The 25,202-nt window shown below is 34.6% G+C and overlaps 2 protein-coding genes across 5 annotated transcripts in view; one reads left to right on the top strand and one right to left on the bottom strand.

The window, feature by feature from the left end:
- LOC145284453 (uncharacterized) overlaps nt 1–25,202 on the bottom strand; it is a 1,345,403-nt gene that overhangs the window by 25,865 nt on the left and 1,294,336 nt on the right. Inside the window, exons 20-22 of the mRNA XM_080133278.1 lie at nt 18,172–18,315; nt 13,412–13,489; nt 5,189–5,362 (exon numbers count right to left, since the gene is read on the bottom strand). Coding sequence (XP_079989404.1) covers nt 5,189–5,362; nt 13,412–13,489; nt 18,172–18,315 — 396 coding nt within the window. The remainder of the gene's footprint in view (nt 1–5,188; nt 5,363–13,411; nt 13,490–18,171; nt 18,316–25,202) is intronic.
- Nucleotides 1–25,202, top strand: part of LOC145284455 (uncharacterized) — a 235,522-nt gene that overhangs the window by 118,973 nt on the left and 91,347 nt on the right. The window lies entirely within an intron of this gene.

Raw genomic sequence — 25,202 nt, 5'->3', positions numbered from 1 at the left:
AAAATACACATTTGAAAATTCATCTCATGGAGTTTCTTATGCAGAAAAGAGAGAAGTATGTGATATAATTTTTTATTTTCATTAATTAACAAGTTTATTTAATTTTTTGTTGTTGATTAATTAACATCGTTTCATTTTAACAGGTTGTTTACTTTTGTTTTGTGGGTATTTATTTGCTCCCCCACCGAGCAATTTAGGCACAAGGCCAATTTTTAATGTGAGGAGTGAAGGGAGGGGGAAGGGAAAAAAGGAGACCAGAGGTGGGAAATGGGTGCTGGTTAAAGGTCAGGTATGTGGGGTTGCCCCCACATCTGGTCTTTGCTTGCAGTATCTGTCAGAACAGATACTACACTTTGATCTTGTCGCCCGGGCCCCGGAGGGCGGCGATGTTAATTTTAATAAGCGCCCCAAATTATACCTTGCAAAATGTTTATTTTTGTTATGTTTATGTCGGTTATCTCCCCTAGATTAGAGTTTTTGTTGATATAAGCGCCCTTTTTTATATCTTGAATCGCCTCCACTAATTTCATCTATTAATAATTCGAATATGGCTACCAACTATTCAAAATTTTAATATATTTTAAATCAATTTTAAGACTGATGATTACAATTTTATTTTACTAATAAAGCATCAATCATTTTTACCAAAATAATAAAAAAAATGAACAAAACAAAAAAAAATAGGGGTAATACGTTAGAGATTTTTCATGAGATTCTATTGTAATATTGGATTAGTTTTTATGTAGGAAAAAATCCCTTCCAATTTTATATTGTTAAAAACAATCCAAGTTATGCTGAAGTATGAAATAGTGTTGGCTGCAGAATAATTTGAGATACCTTCCATGGAGATTTATCAGAATTATCTCCCTTGGACGTATTCTGTCCAAAGTTAGACAAAGGTCGCTCCCCTATCTGGAAATTAAAAAAACTCGTTCCATGCATGTGCAAAATTTAAAATAAGATTTTATTCTCTTTAAATTCTGACAGGTCACTGAAAATATTTGGACATTTTATTCAGCTCCTAGTAGACAATTTAAGTCTTCTCTTAAAAGCATATATATTGAAAATATTTTCCAAAAAATTATTTGTAAATTTTAATATGTTCTTTTTTAGAATTTCCCTCACATTAAAAAACAAAACAAGGAAAATCTGTATGATGTACACATCTGTGATGAAACGAAAATATTAAATTCCAAAAATCACATAAATTGATTAAGTAGTCTTATTTTTATAAAGAAAATCATTTTTTTTTAAAGAATTCATAGGCATTACAACATAAATTTTGCAAGTTTTAATTATTGTTGAGTTACTTTCCTTGTATTTTTTTTTTTTTTTTTTTAGATTTTTTTCTCAAAATGGCAGGCAATACAGTCACTTCTCAGATACTTATAAAATTTGATTTCTTTTATTTAAAATAATACAACTGTTGTATAATGGGCCTGACTTAGAGACTGGCAGTTGTGGCCAGTGCAATATATATAATTGAGAATTGGAGCTCATTGTTTTTAGGTTAGAAGTTATTTTGTGAGCATAGCTGTAGGTTGCTTTGTTTCCCAAAAGTGTCATAAAAATATTAGAGAAATGGGTTGAACAAGCCGAGCCATCGTTGACAGATGGTATGATGGTGTCGAATTGCAACTTTGCCGAACTGCTTGTGGAACGTGAATCCCACTCCTACACAGTAGAAATCCCTAAACCTAACCCTACACAGTAGAAATCCCTAGATGTAAGAAAGCCTTCTACTCTAATAGTTTTTTTCCTAGGACTGCTGAACTTTGGAACACCCTTCCGGGTCCCTGCTTCCCTGAATGTATTGATATGTAAAAGTTCAAGTGTAATGTAAACAAACATTTTGCTGCTCAACTCTCTACATAGTACCCCTAAAAATTATGTTCCAGATAGTAGCCCTCTATATAAAAATGGGACTGTGCCTTGTTTGGAGTGAAAATGCAATTAAAAAAAAAATAAAAATAAAGATAAAAAAAAGTATGTTCATTTTTTTTTTTTTATAATAAACAACATTCGGTTTAAAAATGGGAAAACATTTTTATAAACTCCGGAATTGTTGATGGGTCATAATTGTGAACTTGATGAAATACAACACTAGTTGACAAATTTTAGTGATTTTTGGAATATGATATTTGATATTTTCTGTTTCATCACGAGTACATACATGGAATGGCCCTAATATAGGGCCATTCCATGTCACGTGAAGGGTTTTCAGTGATAACATTTATTTAAAATTGCCCTTATAATACTTTACCCTCTTTTCTTTTTTGGCTTGTTTAGTCTCAAGGCATTACTCTTTCATGTAGTACATAAAAAAAAACATACCTATGACCATTTTTTTTATATATAATAGTCTTGTTTCTAGCCTCACGTGCATTACATTCAGATGGGAAGGATATTTTAAACATTGTTAAACAATGTATAAACTCTGTGAATTGTGCCTTTACCTTTTTTAAAATGTGTTTTTCTAAATTTTTATGGAGTCTTCTAATTATTACAATAGTCTTTTAGTAAATTTTTATTCATTGAACCCCTGAGAATTAAGGTATTTGTTGTCACATCTATTACACCTTAGCATCACGTATGTTACACCTGCAAAATCTCATTGATTTCCAAAGTTCTGTGACATGGGAAAATACTCAAATTTGGCAACCAATCAGAATAAAGTATTTTCTTAATCTTAGTTTTTGTCCTAAGTGAATTGGTCATTTGGTTTAAACCATACCGTCCCTTAAAGTTCAGGCTTTATAGAATAAACAATTTTCATTGAAAAGATTTCAAATATGCACAGGTTAGTGTAAAAACCTTTATATAAAAATATATCAAGTAGTTTTTTTGAAAACTGTTTGAACGCACACATATATATAAGAATTTTGGAGTAGAAATCTTTCGGACAGCGTTCATTTTTCCAACAGCAGCAAGCACCAATAATCCACGTTGGTGACTTAGTGTAAAAAATCGACAAGGCTAGCTTAGTTTTCCATACGGTTTATAAAGAAATTTATTTTCTCCACATTTGAATATTTTAACTTGTGATGAAAAGAAAAATTAAATATTTCAATTATTTTTTCTTTGATAATTTATTTTTAACATTTAGACAAGAACCTATTTAAAAACATTTCATATCAACAAAGCTGAAAAGTACTCATTACCAAATGCTGCTGTTTGAAATTATCGGCAAATAAAACAATGTATTACTTTTGTTATAAAATTTTAAATGAATTGAGTACTTTTCACACAAGTGTTGCTTGGTCGTGCACTATCTTCATGTAAATTCATAACAAAATGTCTGTTTGCAAAGTGGTTTACAGCAATGAATTACATTTTTTAATTCTTATTTCTAATTACTTAGAAAACATTACAAGTGTGTGATTATAAAAAGAAAATGTATATTGACTATTGCATACTTTTTGAACAAAGTTTCTATCTTGATTTATTTTTGTACTAAAAAACCTTAACTTTATGATGTTCTAACATTTGAATGAAAAGTCACGTGTTTTGTTCAAATTTCATGGTTATATATATATATATAATTTTAGAAAATATATATGGCAACTATATTACGTGTGTGTGTGTGTGTGTTGAGTAATATCCTATTTTAGTGTGGAAATTTTTTTTTTTAAATGTTCAATCGGAACAAAAAATTTGAATAGAACGTTATTTCTTAGTGAAGTTTTATCAATTATAGATACTGATGCAAAAGTATTAGTAATGAAGTATTCCAGAAAAGGCCAAAAAAAGCTGATAAAATTGCATACTGACCCGAGAATGTGATCCGAAAACCAAGTCCACCAATGGTGGATATTGGAAGAAATCAGGACGTGCTTTATTATTTTCAACCTAAAATTTCACAAATAAATTTGCTTCCCCAACTTTACTGACATGCAGAAGTTCAAGTGCCACGTGAACCGACATCTTGCTGCCCAACTCCCTACATAGTATCCCAGTAGCTCATGTCCCTGATAGTAGCCCCCTACACTAAAGTGGCAATGCGCCTTGTTTGGGGTGAAAATATAATAAAAAAAAAATAAATAAATCGTTCATAGTATTGTATGAATATGTTATTTATTATGTTTAAATCCATTGATTATTGAAGATTTTGAAGTGATATTTTGACATGCAACGTTACATGTGTTACACAAATTCAAAATGTTCTTTCAAGAAGAAAAAAGTAGCGAGATTTTTTTTTTCTATTATTTTGTTTGCAGCAATATACTAGCTTATAACCAGAAAGGATTTTTTCTTCCAGGGTTTTATTGAAGAATGAGAAAAAAAAAAAAAGATGATTAAGCATTATGTGTGTTACATGGACATAGGGCTAACTTTATGAAAATTTAATGTAAAAATGATTAACAACAGAAACTTAGGGCCTCAATTATTTTGAAATCTATATGTCTCAATCATGAAAAAATATAATTAAACATAATTCTATTTTATTTATTAGTAAAAATGAATGCCTGAAAAATAGGCAATTCTTTCATTTTCTGACTTTAATGCCAATGTAACCTCCAATCTTTTTAAAGTGAATCTTGTCGAATTCGAGAATCTTCCTGCCAAACTCTGGTATCTTCATGGAGCCATTCCATATCACGTGTGTTACAGTTCGGAAGGGTTTTCAGCGATGACATTTAAAATCGTCCTTATGATACTTAACTCTCTTTTATTTTTGGCTTGTAAGGCATTACTCTTCCATGTAGTACGTAAAAAAAACCCCATACCTATGACCATGAAAAATATAATTAAACATAATTCTATGTTACTTATTAGTAAAAATGAATGCCTGAAAAATAGGCAATTCTTTCATTTTCTGACTTTAATAAATAGCCGATGTTTATAGCCTCAGCACAGACAACACAGAAAATATCAGAATTGAAATTTAAAAATTTTTTGTAGTTTAGTTTTGTTGTCTTTTTTTTGTAGTTTAGGGTGTTGTCTTTTTTTTGTAGTTTAGTTTTGTTGTCTTTCAGAAAAAAAAAACATCAGAATGCACGAAAATATTGGATTTAAAATTCTCTGATTTTGGACCACTTTCCATGGAATGAGCCATTAGAGATTTAAATTTTTTTTGGTTTTTTAATATGAGGGCATTCTGGACAGGAATCATTTCATGAAATTTAATTTCATTAAAAAAAAACAAACAAACAAATATATTCATAATAATCTGAAGAAAATGTCTTACCTTGAAACTCGATTTATAAACGTACGATTCTGGTCCACCTTGTCTGTTTCTTTTTGTTTTGCTAAATAATAAAAGTTCTTCAAATAGAAATATGTGTCTCATGAATTTCTTCCTTCCTTGTGCCACAATGAATTCGTCTTGTCGTAAAAGACGGCCTTGTTCCTGGAGATTGACCTGCATAAAAAAAATTAATAAAAATAGATCTCAAAATTCAGTGAACAATTTAAAAAATGTGGAATGGTGTGGAGAGGCATAGCAATAAGTCACTATGGGTGGCGTGTGTTCACTGTAGATAAATAGCGGCTCGTGAACCTAGAACTCTACAAATAATAAAAAAATATGATTATATGTTTTGAAGCTCAATCCTTCAGATGACATATATCGAAAAATTGGCCAAAAACATTAATTTCTTTACCCTCAACTGGGCACATTTCAAGGTGGGGGGAGGGGGTCGTTTTTTTTCGCCAATATTTTCGAAAGTCATCGCCTCTTTTCAATTGTCTAGCCTTAATTTAAACCTACGTCACTTCTGGTCTGGCAATGGTTATTTTTTTCACTTTCTTTTTCTTCTTCTTCGCGGTACGGGTTTGAGCCTGCCTGCCTACTACCATTTTTATTTTTGTTTTGTTCAACCAACACCCTTACACACACCTCCATTTTCTTTTCCACCTTCACGTGACAGGTTCAAGCCTGCCTGCCTACTACAACTTTTTTTTTTCTTTTGCTCAACACACACCTACAAAAACCTGGGCAACGCCAAGCACCAAGGCTAGTAAATTATAAATAATCTTTCAAGGAATTGGCCATACAATGCATAATTTCTCTCAAGTGTGTCTTCTTTCAACTCCAAATAATTTAAATGACTAAAATAGAACTTTATGGCTAAATACCCATTTTAGTATTTTAGTTAAAAAAGCACACACTCTAACTATTACTATGTTGGTTTAGTGTTTTATATGCTGGCATGTGTTTTAGGTGGATTTTAGAAATTAACTTTCAAACATTTCTAGTTATAATTTTTTGGAAGTCATTTTCTTTAACTGAGGCAAGATTTTTATGAACCAGATGCATTTCCTCACACCAAATGAGTGAGGTGATGGAGACTAGTGCTTTTATCGAGATACCATCTCTAGAGGATTGCTCACCAATGCTAAGGAGCTCTTCATCTTCCTTATTGCTTGTACAATGACATTGACAGATGTCACTCAAGCATCTATAAAGCTTCATTATTATGAACTGTTTTTTTTTTTTTTTTTTTTTTACAAAATCAATTATCTCAGAATAATACTGAAATCCTTTTCACTGCAAATAATTAATAACCATAAATTAGTAAGTTACCCCAAATTGTTAATGTTGCTTTTGTTAGGATCATCCTAAAAATTAGTTACTTCCCTTGGATCGACAAGAAAGTGATCTCCCTTGAAGTAGTTAAAAATCGGCCATAACAGCTGGAGGACAAAACATGTGGCTCTCAATGGGAGATTTCGTCATCGTTCATTCAATGGTTCAGTTATCAAAATCTAGGGTTGAAATTAGTTTTCTTTTGAACTGCCGAATACCATTAAATGTTTATCAAAAAAAAAAAAAAAGAAGAGTTTTTCTTCAGCTTGCAATGTTTTCGGCACATGCAAAAACAATAATCCTTTTTTTCTTGTTTCGCCATTCGTAGAAAATCCGTTGTTCTTTTTTCAAACTGATATGTGAATTAACCGTAGAAACGACTCCGCCAACAATGGATTTCAAACGACTTTGCCAACTAAAATGTCTCTTTCCTAATGAAAGAAATACCAGCTTTTTATATGCTCAAAATATCCGCCTGATAGTCAGGGACCCGAACCTTGGATTAACCACTAAGGAGGCTGTCCTATCAGCAGGTGCAAAGTACTGGGGCTGCTGTATTGCCATTTGGTGAATGGATTCTGGACCATGCAGTAGTCTCTGGTGGGGCCTCTCGATGCCATATTAGTGGGTAATTGTTACGGCTTTATCTTATCATGTGCTACCAAAAAAAAAAAAAATTCTTCGTTACTTTTCTCTCTTTGTTTTCCCCTCTCTGTCCTGCTCTAAGCAAATCTGACGACCTAGTCCACAAACTCCAAAATTCCATCATGACAAGTTTCAATAACAAATACACGATTAAACCCGGATCTGAAACTTCCAACGTAGATCCCCACTACCATGTCTCCTTCTCCAACATCAAGGGTCTACGTTCTAACCTTCCAGAGGTTGAAGCCCAATTACAGGAGACTAAACCAGACCTTTTCTTTTTATGAAGAAGAAGATCCTAACTTGCCCTATATGTGCTTCCGAGTAGCACTAGCTCACACTACGGCATTTATATTTACTCTCTATCGCCCCCATAATAGCGGAGTTACTATCTTTAAAAGCATATCTGAGAAAATTGACCAAGTTCTATTAGCATATCCTTCAGCTAACATTCACGTATGTGGAGACTTCAATGTTCACAACGTGGAATGGTTGACCCACTCAAACAAGACCGATGATGAGGGGAGATTCTGTCATGATTTCTCCATTGCATATGACCTCACTCAGATTGTTCACGAACCCACCCGTGTGCCCGACAATGACGGCCAGTATGCAAGTCTCCTAGACCTCTTTCTCACAACTTGCCCTGAACTATGTTCAGTTTCCGTTCTGTCTCCTCTTGGATCTTCTGACCACTCAGTGGTATCAATTAAGATAAAAATGAAATGTAATAAGTCCTCTGACGTACCTCTCCATCGTACAGTATATCGATACACTATGGCTGACTGGGATAGTTTCCGTACATTTATATCGGATCTTCCTCTGCGTTCCATGTTTAAAAAGGATGTGTCTTCTATAGTATCAGACCTGACAGAATGGTTAATTGTAGGTATAGACAATTTCATACCCTCGAAAAAGTTCCAGCAAAAACCTAACAGCCAGCCATGGTTTTCTCCAGAATGTGCTGCTGCCATTGCGCACAGAAATCACTTTTTTCACTGCTTCCAACGTAATAGATGTATGGAAACTAAAGCCGCTTTCAGGACTGCCATCAACCATTGTAAGAAAGTAATAATGAATGCAAGAGAGTTGTATGCTCAGTCCGTCAAGTCCAAAGTAGCTGAGCAGCGGCTTGGTTCCCACCAGTTTTGGCAAATTGCAAACAGAATCTTGAACAGAAGTGTGTGCTCCATCCCAACTATCATCAATGGACCTGAGGTAATCTCGTCAGCATCAGACAAAGCCAAACTCTTTGCCAAGAACTTTGCAGCAAATTCGACCCTTTGCGACCAAGGCTACCAACCCCCAATATTTCCTCCTGTATCAGAAAATACACTATGTGATATACAAATATCTGTATGTGATGTTGCCAAGCTAATCAAAAACCTTGATTCCAGTAAAGCAACCGGCCCTGACGATATTCCAATTATAGTACTCAAAAAACTTCAACCAGAACTAGCACCCATACTTACAAAACTGTTTAAACGTTGTCTTAAGGAGAATTGCTTCCCATCACCCTGGAAAATCTCATCAGTATGCCCTGTATTTAAGAATTCAGGTGATCGTTCATCCCCCTCTCAATACAGGCCAATAAGTCTCCTGTGCGTCATGAGTAAGTTGCTGGAATCTGTGTTAAATAGAGAAGTAATCAACCATCTCAGCATAAATAACCTTCTTAGTGACACACAATATGGTTTCCGTTCTGCTAGATCTACAGCAGATGTGCTTACAGTTATATCTCATAGGATTAGCGAATCTCTCGACAGAGGCAACCTTTCTAGGGCAATTGCTCTTGACATATCAAAGGCCTTTGATAGGGTATGGCATAAAGGTTTAGTTCACAAGATCTCCAGCTATGGTATTGCTGGAAATGTCTTCTCAATTATTAAATCATTTCTCTCTGATAGGTTCATAAGAGTAGTAGTTGATGGGCAAAAATCAGAAGCTCACAGTATAAATGCTGGAGTCCCTCAGGGGTCGATCCTGGGCCCAACTCTTTTCCTGATCTACATTAATGATCTTCCAAATCATATCCTTACATCATTCGTAGACATTTTTGCTGATGACACTACCATCTATGGTAGCACATCTAAGACAGTAAACGACCAAGTTCTCTCCGATTCTCTCTCCTCTGATCTTGATCACGTTGTACAATGGGGAAAGGAGTGGCTGGTTACTTTTAATGCATCCAAAACCAAGCTTCTATCTTTACATCATCAACGTTCTGATCCCCATCTGGCATCAATTGAAATGAATGGCTCTCGTCTTGGGGAGGCCTCAAGTTTTGACAGGCTTCTGGGCTTGACCTTTACTCCTGATCTTAAATGGAATACGTACATCAAATCTGTTGCCAAGGCCACTGGAAAAATGGTCGGATCCTTCTATCGATCCAGTAGATATCTCACTGCTGATGCAATTCTCTATCTATATAAGAGCCAGATATGTCCAAGGATGGAGTACTGTTGCCACATATGGGCAGGAGCTGCTAGAAAAGACTTGTCCTGCCTTGATAGAGTTCAAAATAGACTTCGGGGCTTGGTGGGAGATGTCCTTTTCTCTTCGCTGCAACCTCTGTCTCACAGAAGAGATGTTGCGAGTTTGTCTCTGCTTTATCGTTATTTTCATGGAAAGTGTTCGACTGAGCTTCAATCTATGGTCCCCCCTCGCCAAACTTTCACAAGAAACACTAGACTAGCTGAAAACATTATCAATAATTTTCCCCACTCTTTATCTGTGCCTAAACCTAAACATAGATTCCATGATCAAAGTTTCTTCCTTAGAACTGCACGCCTGTGGAATTGTCTTCCGTTTTCCTGCTTTCCAGCTGTCTATAATATGGTTGTCTTCAAGTCCAACGTGAACAAGTTTCTGATGAGCCGTTCCACTTAGGTTAACAAATTTACCGAACTTCCATTACTATCGATTACTATATTGTCCTTTTGACTACTCTACACTCTTTAACCCTTATCCTTGAGTGGCCTATCGGCCTTGATAAGTGGTGACGTCTATGTAAAAAAAAAAAAAAAAAAAAAAATCGACCATGTCTTAATTTGCATATGTCACCTTTTCGTTTCCTATCGGTTGGATTTAGAGTTCAAGTGTCCGTGACTTTTTACAATATGCACACGCCAGCCTTGGACACTTGTTTCTATGACCATTGTCACAGTTACACTTCTCCCTGATTTCATAATCACACAGGCAGCCTCCTGGCGGTGGTCGTTTTTGTGGGGTACTCTTTAGCAGAAGTGGGCTTCTTTGGGAGCATTTGCTTCCACTTCTGTCTTGTGTAAATCGTCTGACTCCATTTCATCGTCATCGTATATTAACCTATCTGGCCATAACTGGCCCATGCTACACAGCGAGACGCAACTGACCCACACTACATGGCCAGACGCAACTGGCCCACGCTACACGGCCAGATTCAACTGACCCATGATAGAACGTTAATTCTAAAAAAAAAAATTTGTCTAGAATTGTAACTTAACAACACACGCCTCAGACTCGATTTGTCATTCAATCTTTTCATGACGACAACAAATTTCAAAGTCCTGTATTCAAATTGTAATTCAAAATTCTATAGAATCATGAATTTTCAAAGTTCAACTTGCATGTGCATATAACAATTCTCTATAGCCCAACAAATTATCATAAAGTCTAAACTTCGAATGTGCATTTTCTCCATAGTGCAGCAAATTTTTGCAAAATCTGGTTTTCGAATACGTATTTAAAATTATCCACAGCATAATGAATTTTCACTTTGACTTTCAAACGTGCATTTAACACTCAACAGAATCGTATTTTAATTTATTCATTTTACAACGACAATTTTTTTTAAAAATCAAACTGAATCATATTGGTAATGCCAATTAAAAATAAAACAAAAGGTCCGACTCACTTCAGTTACATCAACCTTTGTCAATCTTAAGTAGAGGGCCAATGCATCCTCCTGCCGATACAATGGTAGCATTCAAACGACATTGTAAATTCCAACCTCTTCAGTTCGCTAGACTCTGCTAGCCTCTCAAAAACACTGCTAGATTTTACTAGCTTCCTAAACACAAAAACGTCAGTCAAATCGTTATTCTCCATTATACTACGACGATTAGAAAAAAAGTCTGACTCGAATCACATTTAAATCTTGTCATATCTCGACGCTTTAACTTTTTTACATTCAACGTGAATCATTTTAATCTTTCCCTTTCCTGACACTTTCAATTTTCGAAATCCCACTTTTGTCTCGGCCGCATTGACTTAATATTTAATGCTGAAATAGCTTCTAGGATTGAAATTAAAGTTTTCCTTTGATTTGAACTGCTGAATACTGTTAAATGTATGTGAAAAAAAAAAAGAAAAAAGTTTTCTTCAGCCGACTCCGAGTCAACAAAAACGTCTCTTCCCTAATGAAAGAAATACCGGTTTTTTATATGTTCAAATTTGACTGCATCTTAATTTGCATATGTCACTTTTTCATTTCCTATCAGTCGAGTTTCGAGTTTGAGTTTTGGTGACTTTTTACAATATGCACATGTCACCCTTGGACGCTTGTTTCCATGATTGTTACCCCAGAAAATCTCACCTGTAAGTTGTTGAAAAAATTTGTTAAACATTTACCTTCATTCTCTTATCATTTTTACGTGGTATTTTCACCGAGAACACGCATTTTAAAACCCATAACAGCTTTACAATCAGCCAATCATTAAATAAATGTATTATGTCAAAGAATGAGAGATCATATAGAAAGGTTGTTTTAATTTGAATAAAATAAAATATGCATCAAATGCACTTGAAAGCCAAATCACAACGTAATATTAGGAAAATATTCATTCTTTGATGTTATTCTCGTGTTGGCTACGCACAGTTCAAACATTTCAAAATACAAACGCTAGAAACAACGCGCAGCTCTTTACAGACTTCTTGCTCCAAATTTACAACATGGCAAGGAGGAAGAAAAGAAGAAAAGAAATAACACACTGAAGATGGAGGATACCTCCTGAAATATATTTGTGGTAAATTTCAAACAAATATAATATTTGTTTATTTTCCTAATATTATGTTGTATTTGGCTTTCAAGCACACTTGATGCATATTTTATTTTATTCAAATGTATTATAATTTTTTAAATCAAATTTGAAGCCACAAATAGTGACAAAAATAAATACAGGGTGTCTAAAAAAATGTACACATGTAATCACACTTCGAATGGCAATAAAACTTTTGTGAACATAAAGTGAAATGAAACAGCTTCGAATACAGAAGACAAATATAATTGAAGAATCATGTTTACAAATGTTCAAATTGATGACCATTATGTTCTAGACAATGCTGATAACAGTTGAAGTGTGAGTACATTTTTTTTTTTTTTTTGACATCTTGCAGATTCTTGAGAAAAAAACTCATATTTATTGAAATATAAATTATGAAGAAAAAACAAGCCCAAAACTATATGGTCTCCCGACTGATTCCTTGAATTTTAGGAGAAAAAGGTGTGTTTTTCACCCCTAAAACACCCTGGGGCTCAAGCCTCAGAATTTTCCCAGGGTCAAATATTACGTTTCCAGATGTATATCCATATGATCTTGCTCCTGGGTAATTTTCAGCAAAATCTAATGATCGGAAAAGATTCTATGTCCCAAAAAGTGCTATTTTTGGTCTTTTTTACCTCCTGGGGATGCAACCAGAATTTTTATCAAAAATTCAAGAATGTTAAATTTCCTCCCTTGGGTAGTTGTAACTTCATGAAAAATATAAAGAGTAGTTATTGAGAATTTTGGGAATGAACTGACGAAGTGAATTCTAAGGTCCACATCCGACTAAGTCGGTGGACCAATAATGGAATAAAAGTAATAAAACAGATTAATTATTGGATTTATTAATAGATCGCCAAAACGTGGCATTTTTGTACCTGTTTTACAATGGCAAGTGCTCTGACAAACTAGTAACTCCTCGATGACAATATCCTGACAAACTCGACAAGCAGCAAAATCCCATCCCTACACTGTAGAGATCCCTAGATGCTGTAAAACCTTCTACTCAAATAGCTTTTTCCCTCGGACTGCTGCATTTTGGAATTCCCTCCCTGACTACTGAATGTGAATCACCATCTCACTGCCCAATCCATAAATAATATCCCTGCAAATCTGGTCCCAAATAGTAACCCCTCATGAATAAGTGGCGCTGAGCCATATCTGGGATGAAACGTCAATAAAATAAAAAAAAAAGATAAAAATAAATACATACATCACAATCTTTCAAAGAATCCATTGCAAGAAGATCATTACCATGACGTAGATGGAATTTAACCATTTCTTCAGCATTCTACAAAGATAAAAAAAAGAAAAACAAATTCATTGCAGAAAATAAATTATCAGAATTCAAATGGCAACAATATTTTTGTTCAATGGGCATCATGATTATTTAACATCTATATATTAATACAATAGCGTGTGTTATTCATGATTATTTGATATTTTTTTTATTTAATACCTTACATGACCATCGTCTTGCTGAACAAAGACAGAGCTTCACAAAAATAGCATCTATACACAGTCAGCTCACACGCCAGAGAAACAGATCCTTTCTTCTTCTTTACCATGTCTAATTTCATGCTTCCTGCCCATGACGTCATATCCTGAAACGTACTGCAAACTTCAAACTTGATTTCTGATGGGATTTTCCACTCTTTGCTTGATTCTAACCTTACATGGAAATTATCGTTTTTAACATTATTTCATGCATCTATGTTATATAGGGGTTTCATTATTATTATTATTGTTGTTGTTATTGTTTGTTGTTAGGAAGTCTTATTAAAAGTGAGTCTTAGAGAGTCTTATTAAGAGAGATGTTGTGTTCGTGTTATGAAGAGATTCATATATATAAAATGTTCATACTTAGAAGTGTAGTAGAAGCTCTTAGAGTGACGAGACAGTGTTGAGACAGTCTTAGTATTCACATTGTAGATGTGAGATGTAGAGACATTGTGCATGTGAAGACATTTTAAAACACAGGATATATAAGACATATAATGACAATTTCACTTTACCTTTTGGTAGAATTACAACACAAAGACGACGTTTATAAAAACACATGACGCGTTTATTTCCATGGACCGGTCGGTGGTTTTCTTAGTCAGGAATTCAAAATTTTACATTCTATGTTTCAAAGGTGACCGTCTCGCTTCCAGACGTTCGATTGTCCATCTCTGGACTCCAGACTGTCGTCTGTCGTCCTCAGACTCTCTTGCTTAACTCTCAAGTTTCTAACTATATCGAGAACTTCCCATTTTCCATGACGTCATACACACGTTAAAACATGCGTCTTCTTTCATGTGTTCTGGAAATGCGTATCCAAAACATTTTCCTTTGTTTACAAAAGGAATTTTAACCTATATTTCCAATATGTTAAAAACATGTTTATTAAATTATCCTATAGTTGCATTCCTCAATTCAATTGACAAATGCACATTCCTTTTCTTAAAACTATTTTATCTCTAAGATAAACAATGGTTTGTTTTTACATTCCATTTTCTAATTCTCTCTTGTAATCTATTTCTAAACCTAAATTACGAGGTTCGAATTTCGTCTATTCTATTTCATTTTTACATTTAACTAATTCCCTATTTTTATACTTACACGAAAAGGGGACAGCCCTTATCATGTAACATCTATATATAATCTTATTATAGCAACCGGATATGCTCTCCCCTCCACTCCTGCCTGCTATTCTAATGGGCTTTTATTTCCATTCGTACAACATAATTACATTGACACAGTAATTCCCATCAGATCACCAAAGTTAAGCAACGTTGAGCCTGGTTAGTACTAAAATGGGTGAACATTTGGGAATACAACCAGGTGCTGTATGTGCTCTCTGCTTATCTCAGCATAGTTTCCAGTCGTCCTGGACTTCTCCTTGCTACTAGACCCATGCAGTGCCGATTCAGGAAACGTGTGGCTGAAGATTGAGCAACCCTTGCCTCACAATTTTACGTGCAGCCACCCTTACAGAAGGTATCAATTGTGTTTCAAAACTAAACAGAGGCATTTTATTTCCATTCAGGCTATTCCCACACATGTCAAATTTCCCCTTGTTAAACTTTCCAGCACTTTCTATTGCTATGTCCTTGAATGAGGTGAAGGTCGTTCGATATATATAACTTAACTTCGGTGATTTTTTTCTTTCTTTGATAATTTTTCAATGCATGACGTTGAAGAAGCAAGTGTGTAGCATAACATAGACATTCTTATACATACTTGAATTTAAAGAGAGAGAGAGAGAGAGAGAGAGAGAGATATGTATATTAAGATATATAGATAGATAGATATGTATATACTAGCAAGAAGACCCAACGTTGCCCGGGATTGAATGATGATCAACGAATGTTACACACTCTCATATTTTTATTGTCATTGAAATTGTTGAAATCACCCAGTTGTTTTCACCAAATCTATTAAATGCCTGCTTCAGTTAGGGACCCATCGTGGTGCATTGTTAGAAAGCTTTACATGCCTCCCCACAGTGACTTAATCCACAGTGCATTGTGTACATTGCACTGTAGAGAACCTACTGTTGATTTTATGATTTATATATATATATATATATATATATATATATGGTTTGAATTAAAGTTTAAAATCCAAAAGCCATGTATGTATTGTGCTCTAAATATTCATTTCGGATGCGCCCCTGTCATATCAAAGAATCTACTGAATTTAAAAGAAGGTGAAGGACATATCTAATTACAAAATTAAAAATTAAAAACAAGCGATAAGAATAATAACTCAAAAAAAAAGCTTACATTTCTTTACAGAACTTCACTTCATTGAATGTTAACTTTTTTTTTTGTTATTCATTAAAGATAAATTTTAAATTATTTACCAAACCTTTATTTTATATTCATTTTATAACTTATAATTATAAAAGTTGAATCCCTTACAGCTATTTATATGGCATAACTATATACCATATTATAACAAAAGTGTGGCTATATATGAAGAGTGTTCAATAGATAATACCCCTGGTCCACTTCCAATTTTCTGATCCAGCTGAAATTTTGCATATGCAATGATTTATATCTCTATGGGTTATGTGGCAAATTACAGCTCTAAACTAATTGTGGGTTTTGATTTACAGGTGTGTGAACAGTCGGGTGTGAAATGAAACCTATTGAGTGTTGCGCAGTGATTTGGTTTTTGTATTTGAAAGGACGTACACCACAGGAGACTTCTGATGAAATAAAATGAACATGTTAATAATACCTTATTATATGACCTTGTAAAATGCTGGTATTGTGAATTCAAACATAGCCAGAAATTTTTAAAAACAGTTCCCAAACCTGGTCACCCCTTCTGCCATTGATGAGATATCCATCAGTCAAGTTGAGGCTGTTATTTTGGAAGATTGACGCGTGACTGCCAAATAGTGCAAGAGGTCAAGATTAGTACAGGTTCTGTTGAAACTCATTCATGACCATATGCATAAAGTGTCTGCCAGATGGATTTCCAGATTGCTGACACATTTCCAGAAGTGAGAGCACGCGTCAAGTGTTGAGGATGACTTTGGAGAAGATGAGTATAAGTTTTTCAAAAGACTGATTACACAGGATAAAACCTGGAGCTATCACTATAATCCAAAGACTAATGGCCAGTCAGTGCAATAGAAGCACAGACTCATCAATTCTAGAGACGGCAAGGGTGCAGCCATTTGCTGTCAAGGTCATGCTCACAATCTTCTGGAATCAGGACAAAGTAGTAATGACAAATTTCCTGGCAAAGGTTACCATAATTATAAGAGCCTATGATGCTTCCCTTTTAAGGAAATCAAGAGCATCTATCAAAATCAAGAGGCAAAGCAAGATTGGCAAAGGTATCCTCCTCTTGCAAAACAACTCTCTGGTCTGCAACGCGTAAATCAACAAGTCAGAAGCACGGGTTATGAAATCCTCTCCCCTCCTCCTACTCTCCTTACTTCTCGACTAAGAAGTTGTTTTTAAAAGGAAAACGTTCTCAAATGATGTAGCTTTCAGTTTTCATGGTTAGAGGACCAACCTGAGGTATTCTTCAAAAACAGTCTTCAGAGCTTCATTGAACAATGGGAGAAATGCATAACTCTGAATGGTTCCTAAGCAGAGAAAGACTAATAACTGTGCCAAGTTTGATTGGTCTACTGCTATGAGAAGTGGGTCGAGGGCATTGCTTCTTGAATGCCCCTCGTTTCATATGAGACCAAAGTGAGTTGGAAAGCTCCCCAAAAGAATAACGTTTCAGTTTGTGTAATGGGAGTCTGGTGCAACTGAATGCAGTGGAATTGCTGCTACGTTGAGAGAGGATAACCAGTTTAGATGTAAGAAAATGGAGATGGATGAGAACTCGGATGTGGACAAATTATATCTGGATGGCGAAGCTATTAAAGTGGTTGAGAAATTAGACTAGCTTGGTGATACCATTGGATCGAGCAGGTGCTATTATGTTTGAAAGAATTAGGAGTGAATTGAGTAAGTTCATGAAAAGAGTCTAGCAAGCATATGTATACAGTGTGATGTAGAAACTAGTCAGTGAGGGCTTAGCGCATGCATTACATGGATAGAACTGATATGAGAATGATACAATGTGAGTCTTAAAGACAGGCTTGGATCTGATGACTTTCAGAGGAAGATGTGTGAAGAAACAGAAAACTTTGATGGTATAGCCACAATGAAAGTATGGATGAGAGTTCTTGGGTTAGTAGATGTAGAACAGTTGAGTTAGCAGGTCCAGTTTACAGGGGAAGGCCAAGAAAAACATGGGAGGAAGTGAAAAAATGAATTTCAGAGAAAGAGGGATAAAGACCTGACCAGTTTAAATTACAAAATCGCTGTCTACCTTTATCTTTAATATGAATAATAGCCCCTTGAAAAAATTATCAAGAGGACAGCTTCACCCCCTTCGAATTACAAAAGGTGAACAGCATGAGACAAAATTCAATAAGAATATGTAATTGGGTTGGGGTTGATTATGAGTTACCTTTAAGTCTGCATATTCGTTGTCTGATTCTGGACATTCCTTCAACATCTGCTTCAAAAGGAGGGCATACTTGCCCATTCGCTGCACAGGCCGCAGTAGATAACTGGACAGATTCATTTTGTCATTCAGCTCGGACTGCTTCCTCTGCAAAATGAAAAAAAAAAAAAAAAAAAAATTTTAATGAAATTCATGTGTCAATCCTTTTTATTTTATTTTTTTAATATTAAAACACATTGTGGCATTGTTTGATTGTTGGAAAGTTTTTTTTTTTTTTTTTTTTTAATCTCCAAAAGAATATTCAGGAGAGTAACTCCTGTTTAGTCTCATGTAGTCAGGTTTTTTTTTTTTTTTTTTTTTTTTTTTTACTTTGCAACGTATGACAACAGCTTTGTTTTTGTTAAAGAAAGCAAAAATAATTGTACAAGTTATATGCAAATTGATGCCAAGGAAATCTTAGGTAGATAAGAACATCTGTAATATACTAGAAATCTTTTTTTCCTCAATGTAGGGAACCTGAACACACTTTGTGATATATATATATATATATAATTAGAAGAAGAAGAACAGAGCTGTAAAATAGAAGTTTACAAAAAGTTTGTATTATTCGGCAGAATACTCCAAAGCTGGTAGCTAGGTACTCCTTAATCCGCGGAATTTCAAAGAATGCTAATTCTTCTCATCAGAGGAAAAACTGTTAGCAAAATAATCAGATAGAAATGTTAAAATTTAGCGTGACTATGTATTTGCTGATTACTGCATAAGATGAAACTAAAAGTTTTATGGGTTTTAGTCACAAAACTTAAAAAAAATATAATATAAATATGGAAAATAGTTCATGCGAACAGTTCATTCTTATATATATATATATATATATATATATATATAAAAAGGAAGATTAAATTTGTAAATTAGAATTTACATCATTTATTATTCGACACAAAGGATACAAGTTGAAAATTAAAATTTCTGCATTCCATGGAGTTTCAAAGAATGGCTCTTATCCTCAGAGGAAAAATAATTAGTAAAATATATATAGGCTGGCTTTAATTCTGCTGGTTGGCGCACAAACTAAGAACTTCAAAATGTAAAAGAAATCATTTTTTCAAAAAAATAATGTAGAAATATATAGATCAAAAGGAAAACACTTTTTGAAGTTTCTCAACATTTTTCTTCACTTTCATATCGTTTTAATTTTATTTTTGGTCCACTGACTTAGTTGGATTTGGACCTTAGAATTCATCCCCGTCTGTTCGTCCGTTAGTTTCCAAATTCTCAATAACTACTCATTACATTTTCTGAAATTTTGCATGAAGTTTCAACAACCTAAGGGAAGAAATGTAACAGTCTTGGATTTTTGATAAAAATTCTGGTTGAGTCGCCAGGGGGTCAAAAGGGGTCAAATGGCCAAAAATAGTACTTTTCGGGACATAGAATCTTTTCTGAACATTAGATTTTGCTGAAAGTTACCCAAAAGCAAGACCTCATGGATATACCTCGAGAAACATAATATTTGACTCTGGAAAAATTCTGGGGCTTGAGCCTCAGAATGTTTTAGAAGTGCAAAAAACACCTTTTGGGATTTTTTCTTTTGAAATTCATACTTGTGTCTAAATAGAGATTTTAAATGGTACTGAATTAAAAAAAAAATGAAGGCATCGTTTGACATGAAACGGTGTCATTTGGCTTTTTTAACCCAATGTTTTACATCAGGCCAGGGATTTAAGTGGGCAAAATAGGTAAGTTCTACGACTGATTTTGGCTAACAATACAAGGGAAGTAACTCTTGTAGACTTGATTTTATAAATATTCATTATATATTCGTAGATTGGACTTTAATACATGCGAATGATTGTATTCTCGTATATTGCAAGCCTGGCCCACTAGGAAATTTTAAAAATATTTTCACCAATGAGCTTAACAACTTTCCTGTCATTAAATGTCATTAAACCAGTTTTTTCTATATTTGAATTTTGTATAATTCTGGCCCTTCTCTTATCTGATGAGAAACATTTAGCTTCGAAATATCACGGCCTAAAGAGTTTTCTTAATTTTCTCCTTAGCTTTTCCTTATTGTTCTGATGATGTAATAAAGTTATATATAACTTTTATTCCTCATCTTTCATCTGCACACAAATCTATTTATCTTTTATGTGTCATCATACGTACATTGAGGGGTAAATAATTGCTTTAATCTAGTGCTTCCTGAGATAAAATTCAGTTATGGGGTTTAGATTTCTTATAATATCAAGTTCTATTTATTTTTGAATATCTTTATACTTAACTTTCACCACCTCTCTCTCCCCCTTTCTCTCTCATATATATATATATATATATATATATATATATATATGTACACACACACACAAACATATTATAGAGTGTAATAGATAGGGTCTAAATGAGCAAAGCCTCAGTAAAATATATTTAAGCATACTGTGCTCAGAGTATTGCAGTTATAAGCTCGATAAGTGTAATTACCAAAAAGAAGAGAAAACATAACAAAATCATATTTACATGTACGATTGTTTCGGAAATTATATCATTTTACTCATTTGATATTTACAAATAAAACCATCGAGAAATAAGTAAAATATTTCTGGATATCATCTCCTCATCAGCATAAATTGAGAGGAAGCGGGGGGGGGGAAGAAGACACAAAATTTTAACCACCTCACGATTGTACATATAAATATGATTTTGATATGTTTCCTCCTATTAAAGCTTAATTAATAATTTCACATGTATGTCTACATGTGACCGTTTTTTTTAAGTATATATGTGTGTATGTGCGCATGTGCATACCCGTGCTAGCTAACCCTCTCCAAACAATTAACAACAAAATAAAAACTAAAAGTAAATAAACCATAGCCCCCCCCCCGCCTCCAAACATAAGCGAACACCCAACAGGTCAAGACATTTTTAACAAGAAATCATCTCACCAACAAGAACATGAAAACTTTAACATTAAGACTCTAATTTTAAAGCACCCCCCTCCTCCCACCCCCACATATTCCCCTTCCCCTCCATGTATCCCTATGCCCTCAGCCACACCAGAAATGAACTTCCCAGACCCTCCCCCACAAGTTGCTTAAACCCCAAAACTAAAACATTATGGACATACCAACGCTCCCTCCCACCTTCCCCCCTTGTTCCCTTCTTCTCTCTCCTCCGCCCTCCTCGCACCCCCTCCTGACCTCATTCACTCTTTCACCCCAAAATAGGGAACATTTCTGTAAAAGTCTGAGGAAACTGCAGATGGCCCCAAAAAAGAAAACGACCGAGTAGCTGAAACAATAATGTAACTTAACAGAAAAATACGGTAATAAAAAATAAGACGTGTATATATATATATATATATATATATATATATATATATATATACACACACGGGCCGTTCACATACATTTTTTCATGATAAAGCTAGAACCGATACGGTTAGGTTGTCAGTATTGCACACTTCATGCATGCAACGACCTGGGTTCGCGCCTATGTCGGAGCACATCACTGATGAGATGCAGTACATCGAAACGCACTTTGAGTCTGGCGTTGTCCGTTGTCGATGCAATTGCTCGATTCCATCTCATTCTGGGTTCTAGCTTTATCATCAAAAAGTGTATGTGAACGGGTATTTATATATATCTATATATATATATATATATACTAGCATTTCAGCCCGGCGTTGCCCGGGTATTTGGAGGTGTATGTTGAGCAAGAAAGAAAAAGCGGTCAATTTTTTAAACTTTGACCCCTTAACATTTATTGTTTTGGGCTCGAATCAAATTATTAAGTTAGATCCATGTCCAAGGAACCTATATCTAAAATTTCAAGTGTTTAGACCAAAAATTGTCAAAGTTCGGTAGAGTTCTCAAAAGTCAAATCGTTGAACCTTGACCCCTTAATCACCAAATTTCTGGCCGAAATCTGCTCACATCGATTTTCCCAAATCTCAGTACCCTGTATATCAAATTTCGAGTCCGTAGACTTAAAATTGAGAGTTATTGCGTATGGAAATGTACACACACAGACAGACAGACACTTTCACTTTTATAGATTTAAAGATATGAGAGAGAGCGAGAGAAACTTTTTACCCTTTTTTCTTTCATTTCCTCTTTCACACATTAAATAAAAAAAAAGGACTTTAAAGATTTTTCACCTTCTCAAAACACCGGATATGAGTTATATTCCTAAGACCCTCGATTTCCCATAACTTATTTCCTTATATTGACCTCCACCCTCCTTTCCATGGTAGGCCACCACAGAGGTTTAAAATATTAATCTGCTAACATGTCTCTTTCCGCTGACTACTGTCTCATCTTCTACTCAAACTGCCCCCTTTTCTTCTGCCCCACCTCTCATTACTATCACCCCAGCCCGTCTCTCTTCTTGCTTTCTATTTTTTATTGTACAAAAATGCTAAAAAAAAAGTAGAATATCTAGTCATTTTGCTGAAGTTTATGTTAATAAAAGAAACAAAGTTTACTAATGTTTTTGATTTGAATATCTTTTAAATTTTATGGCGCATTCTTTTTTAATAGAAAATCGCTCCAGACAAGACATGAAGCCACTTGGTGTAAGGCGATATATATATATATATATATATATATATATATATATATATATATATATATATATAAACTTCAAGATCAAAACTTGCGAACGATAAATGTTAGATAGAATAGATTCTAACACAGAAAACAGCAATTCTTCCCTCTTTGTCAGAAACATCATTCCTGGAATGTGAGGACTAAAAGACAAAATAAGGGAAGCGAGAGTCACGCAGCTGCCAAAAGTAAACCCAAGATTAACTTTCTACTTTCCTTAAATTATAATGTGGGGTCGAGTTATTAAGAAACCTTTGAGACATGAACCAGAAATAAATGTCCGGTTATATTTTCTCCATTATTCTCCCTTGCATCTTCATAATTTTCCATCCCTTCCTCATTTGTTTTGCAACTGAAAAACCGCGTTCCTGTTTTGAAAATAAAATATTGACGTTGTTGTTTAAAATTATATCATTTAATCAGTTGGAATGTTTATCGGGATGAGTTTTTTTTTTATTCATTTATTTATTGCGAAATATTATCCTCCTCATCTTTTAGTGTTTGTTTTAACTACGTTTCGGCCAACTATTCCTCTGGCCTTCATCAGGTGGTTACTGCGATGGGATAGGAACTCTGAATCCCCTAACTGCATCCTCAGCAATTACTGCCTTCCATAGTTGTTGTCGACTCACCACGTTTTGGCCAATTAAGCCTCTGGCCGGTTTTGAGTAGGATTGAAACCGCTATCTTCAGACAATGCTCACTTGGAACCGTAGAGATTCAACGCCTATCCACTGCATCATGGGCCACGAAAGGCAACCACCTGACGAAGGCCAAAGGAATAGTTGGCCGAAACATCATGAAACAACAACCATTAGATGAGGATAATAGTCCGCAATAAATAGATGGATTGTTCAAATTGTTTTTTTTTGTTTTGTTATCCTTAAATAACTCCACTTAAAAAGATGTGGGTGAAAGAAACGCGAATTCAGTAACGGTAAAAATTTGAAAATATTTCTAATTTTACACATAATACATAAATGTGGTGCAACACTTACTAATGAACTAGTAGGATAGACTAGACATTAAAACCTTGGTAGAGCAACTAGTCTAGAAGTAAAACTACAAAATAACATCCAGAAATTGACTTTCTAATTTATGGAATTAAAGAAAAATGTTAAATAAATGTAATAATAAACAAAGTAACACAATGCTTATTAGTGAACTGATAGGATAGACTGGACATTAAAGCTTTGGTAGAGCAATCAGTTTAGAGGTAAAGTGTTAATAATAGAGAGGTTAACCAAAGGTTGCTTGAGGATAAGGGTTTAACTTATTTAGTAATGATTGGTGGTAATTGGACAAAATTTGATTATTTAAGACAGTGGCTTAACAAGAATTTGTTTATATTGGACTTGAAAACTACTATATTGTAGTCAGCTGGGAAGCAGCCTCGTGGTATTGTGTTCCATAGACGAGCAGTTCTTGCAAAGAAACTTTGCTCATAGAAGTTTTTTTTTAGTTTTAGGTAAGTAGAGAGAGAGAGAGAGAAAAAAAACTACTGACAGTGGTTGTAGCTAGACGAGTTTTGTGAATGTGATTGAAGCTCAGTGGAGTAATCTGATATGAAAATTATGATAGAGCAAAGAAAAACTAGCAACTTCTCTTCTGCAAGAAAAATGTAGTAGATGAGAGAAAAAGGAACCATCCACTAGATTTCAAAGTTGGTTTTGTATTCTAGGACATATTTGGTTCTTATACAGGTAGAGGATTGCATCAGGAATCATATACCTTTCTGGAACAGTAGAATGATCCAATCAATTTTTCAGTCACCTTGGCAACACATTTGATATGTCTTCCATTTCAGGTCTAGAATAAAGATCAGTTCTAGAAGCTTGTTAAAACAAGGGGCTTCCTCAAGATGGGAACCATTCATTTCAGTTGGGGTCAATTGGGGATTAGAGTGTTGATATTGAAAAGAAAGAAACTTGGAATCCATTAGAAGAATGTTATTCCAAAGATAGGAATAAAAGTTAGTTAGGAAGATCAGCAGAATTCATATTGTTTGGAAGTCGAAATGGTATTGAGAATAAGTCCACATGCGAACAGGTCGCCATCTTGTTTTGTGAAGGCTTTGTGTAGACGCTTGTAAACCACGGCTAAATGTGAGTTTGGTTTTTATACTAAAGGGAGTTTAGTGGCGATCAGAGCAATGTTAGGGGATTAGGCAGTTGCGTTTTCGTGCAGCTAAGAGAGATCAAACAGTGATTGTGCACTCTCTTAAATAACCTTTGGGAACTGCTCAGATAAGAAAGTGTTTCTAATTATTAAAATCCCAATTGAAATTGAGTGTTTACTTCAATCAGTGCCAAACATACAAGTCAAGAAACTCTTTTTGTGGTACTTGAAGCTGTAGTAGACACTACAACTATTATAAACTAACCTATCTCTGACCAGTTTTTTATTTATCCATCTTTCTCTCAAACCCAG

This window comes from Euprymna scolopes, chromosome 9, assembly GCF_053919585.1.
Source record: "Euprymna scolopes isolate OS-2025 chromosome 9, ASM5391958v1, whole genome shotgun sequence".
NCBI lineage: Eukaryota > Metazoa > Mollusca > Cephalopoda > Sepiida > Sepiolidae > Euprymna > Euprymna scolopes.
Note: the sequence above shows the minus strand (reverse complement) of the source record. Positions and strands in the feature narration are given on the sequence as shown.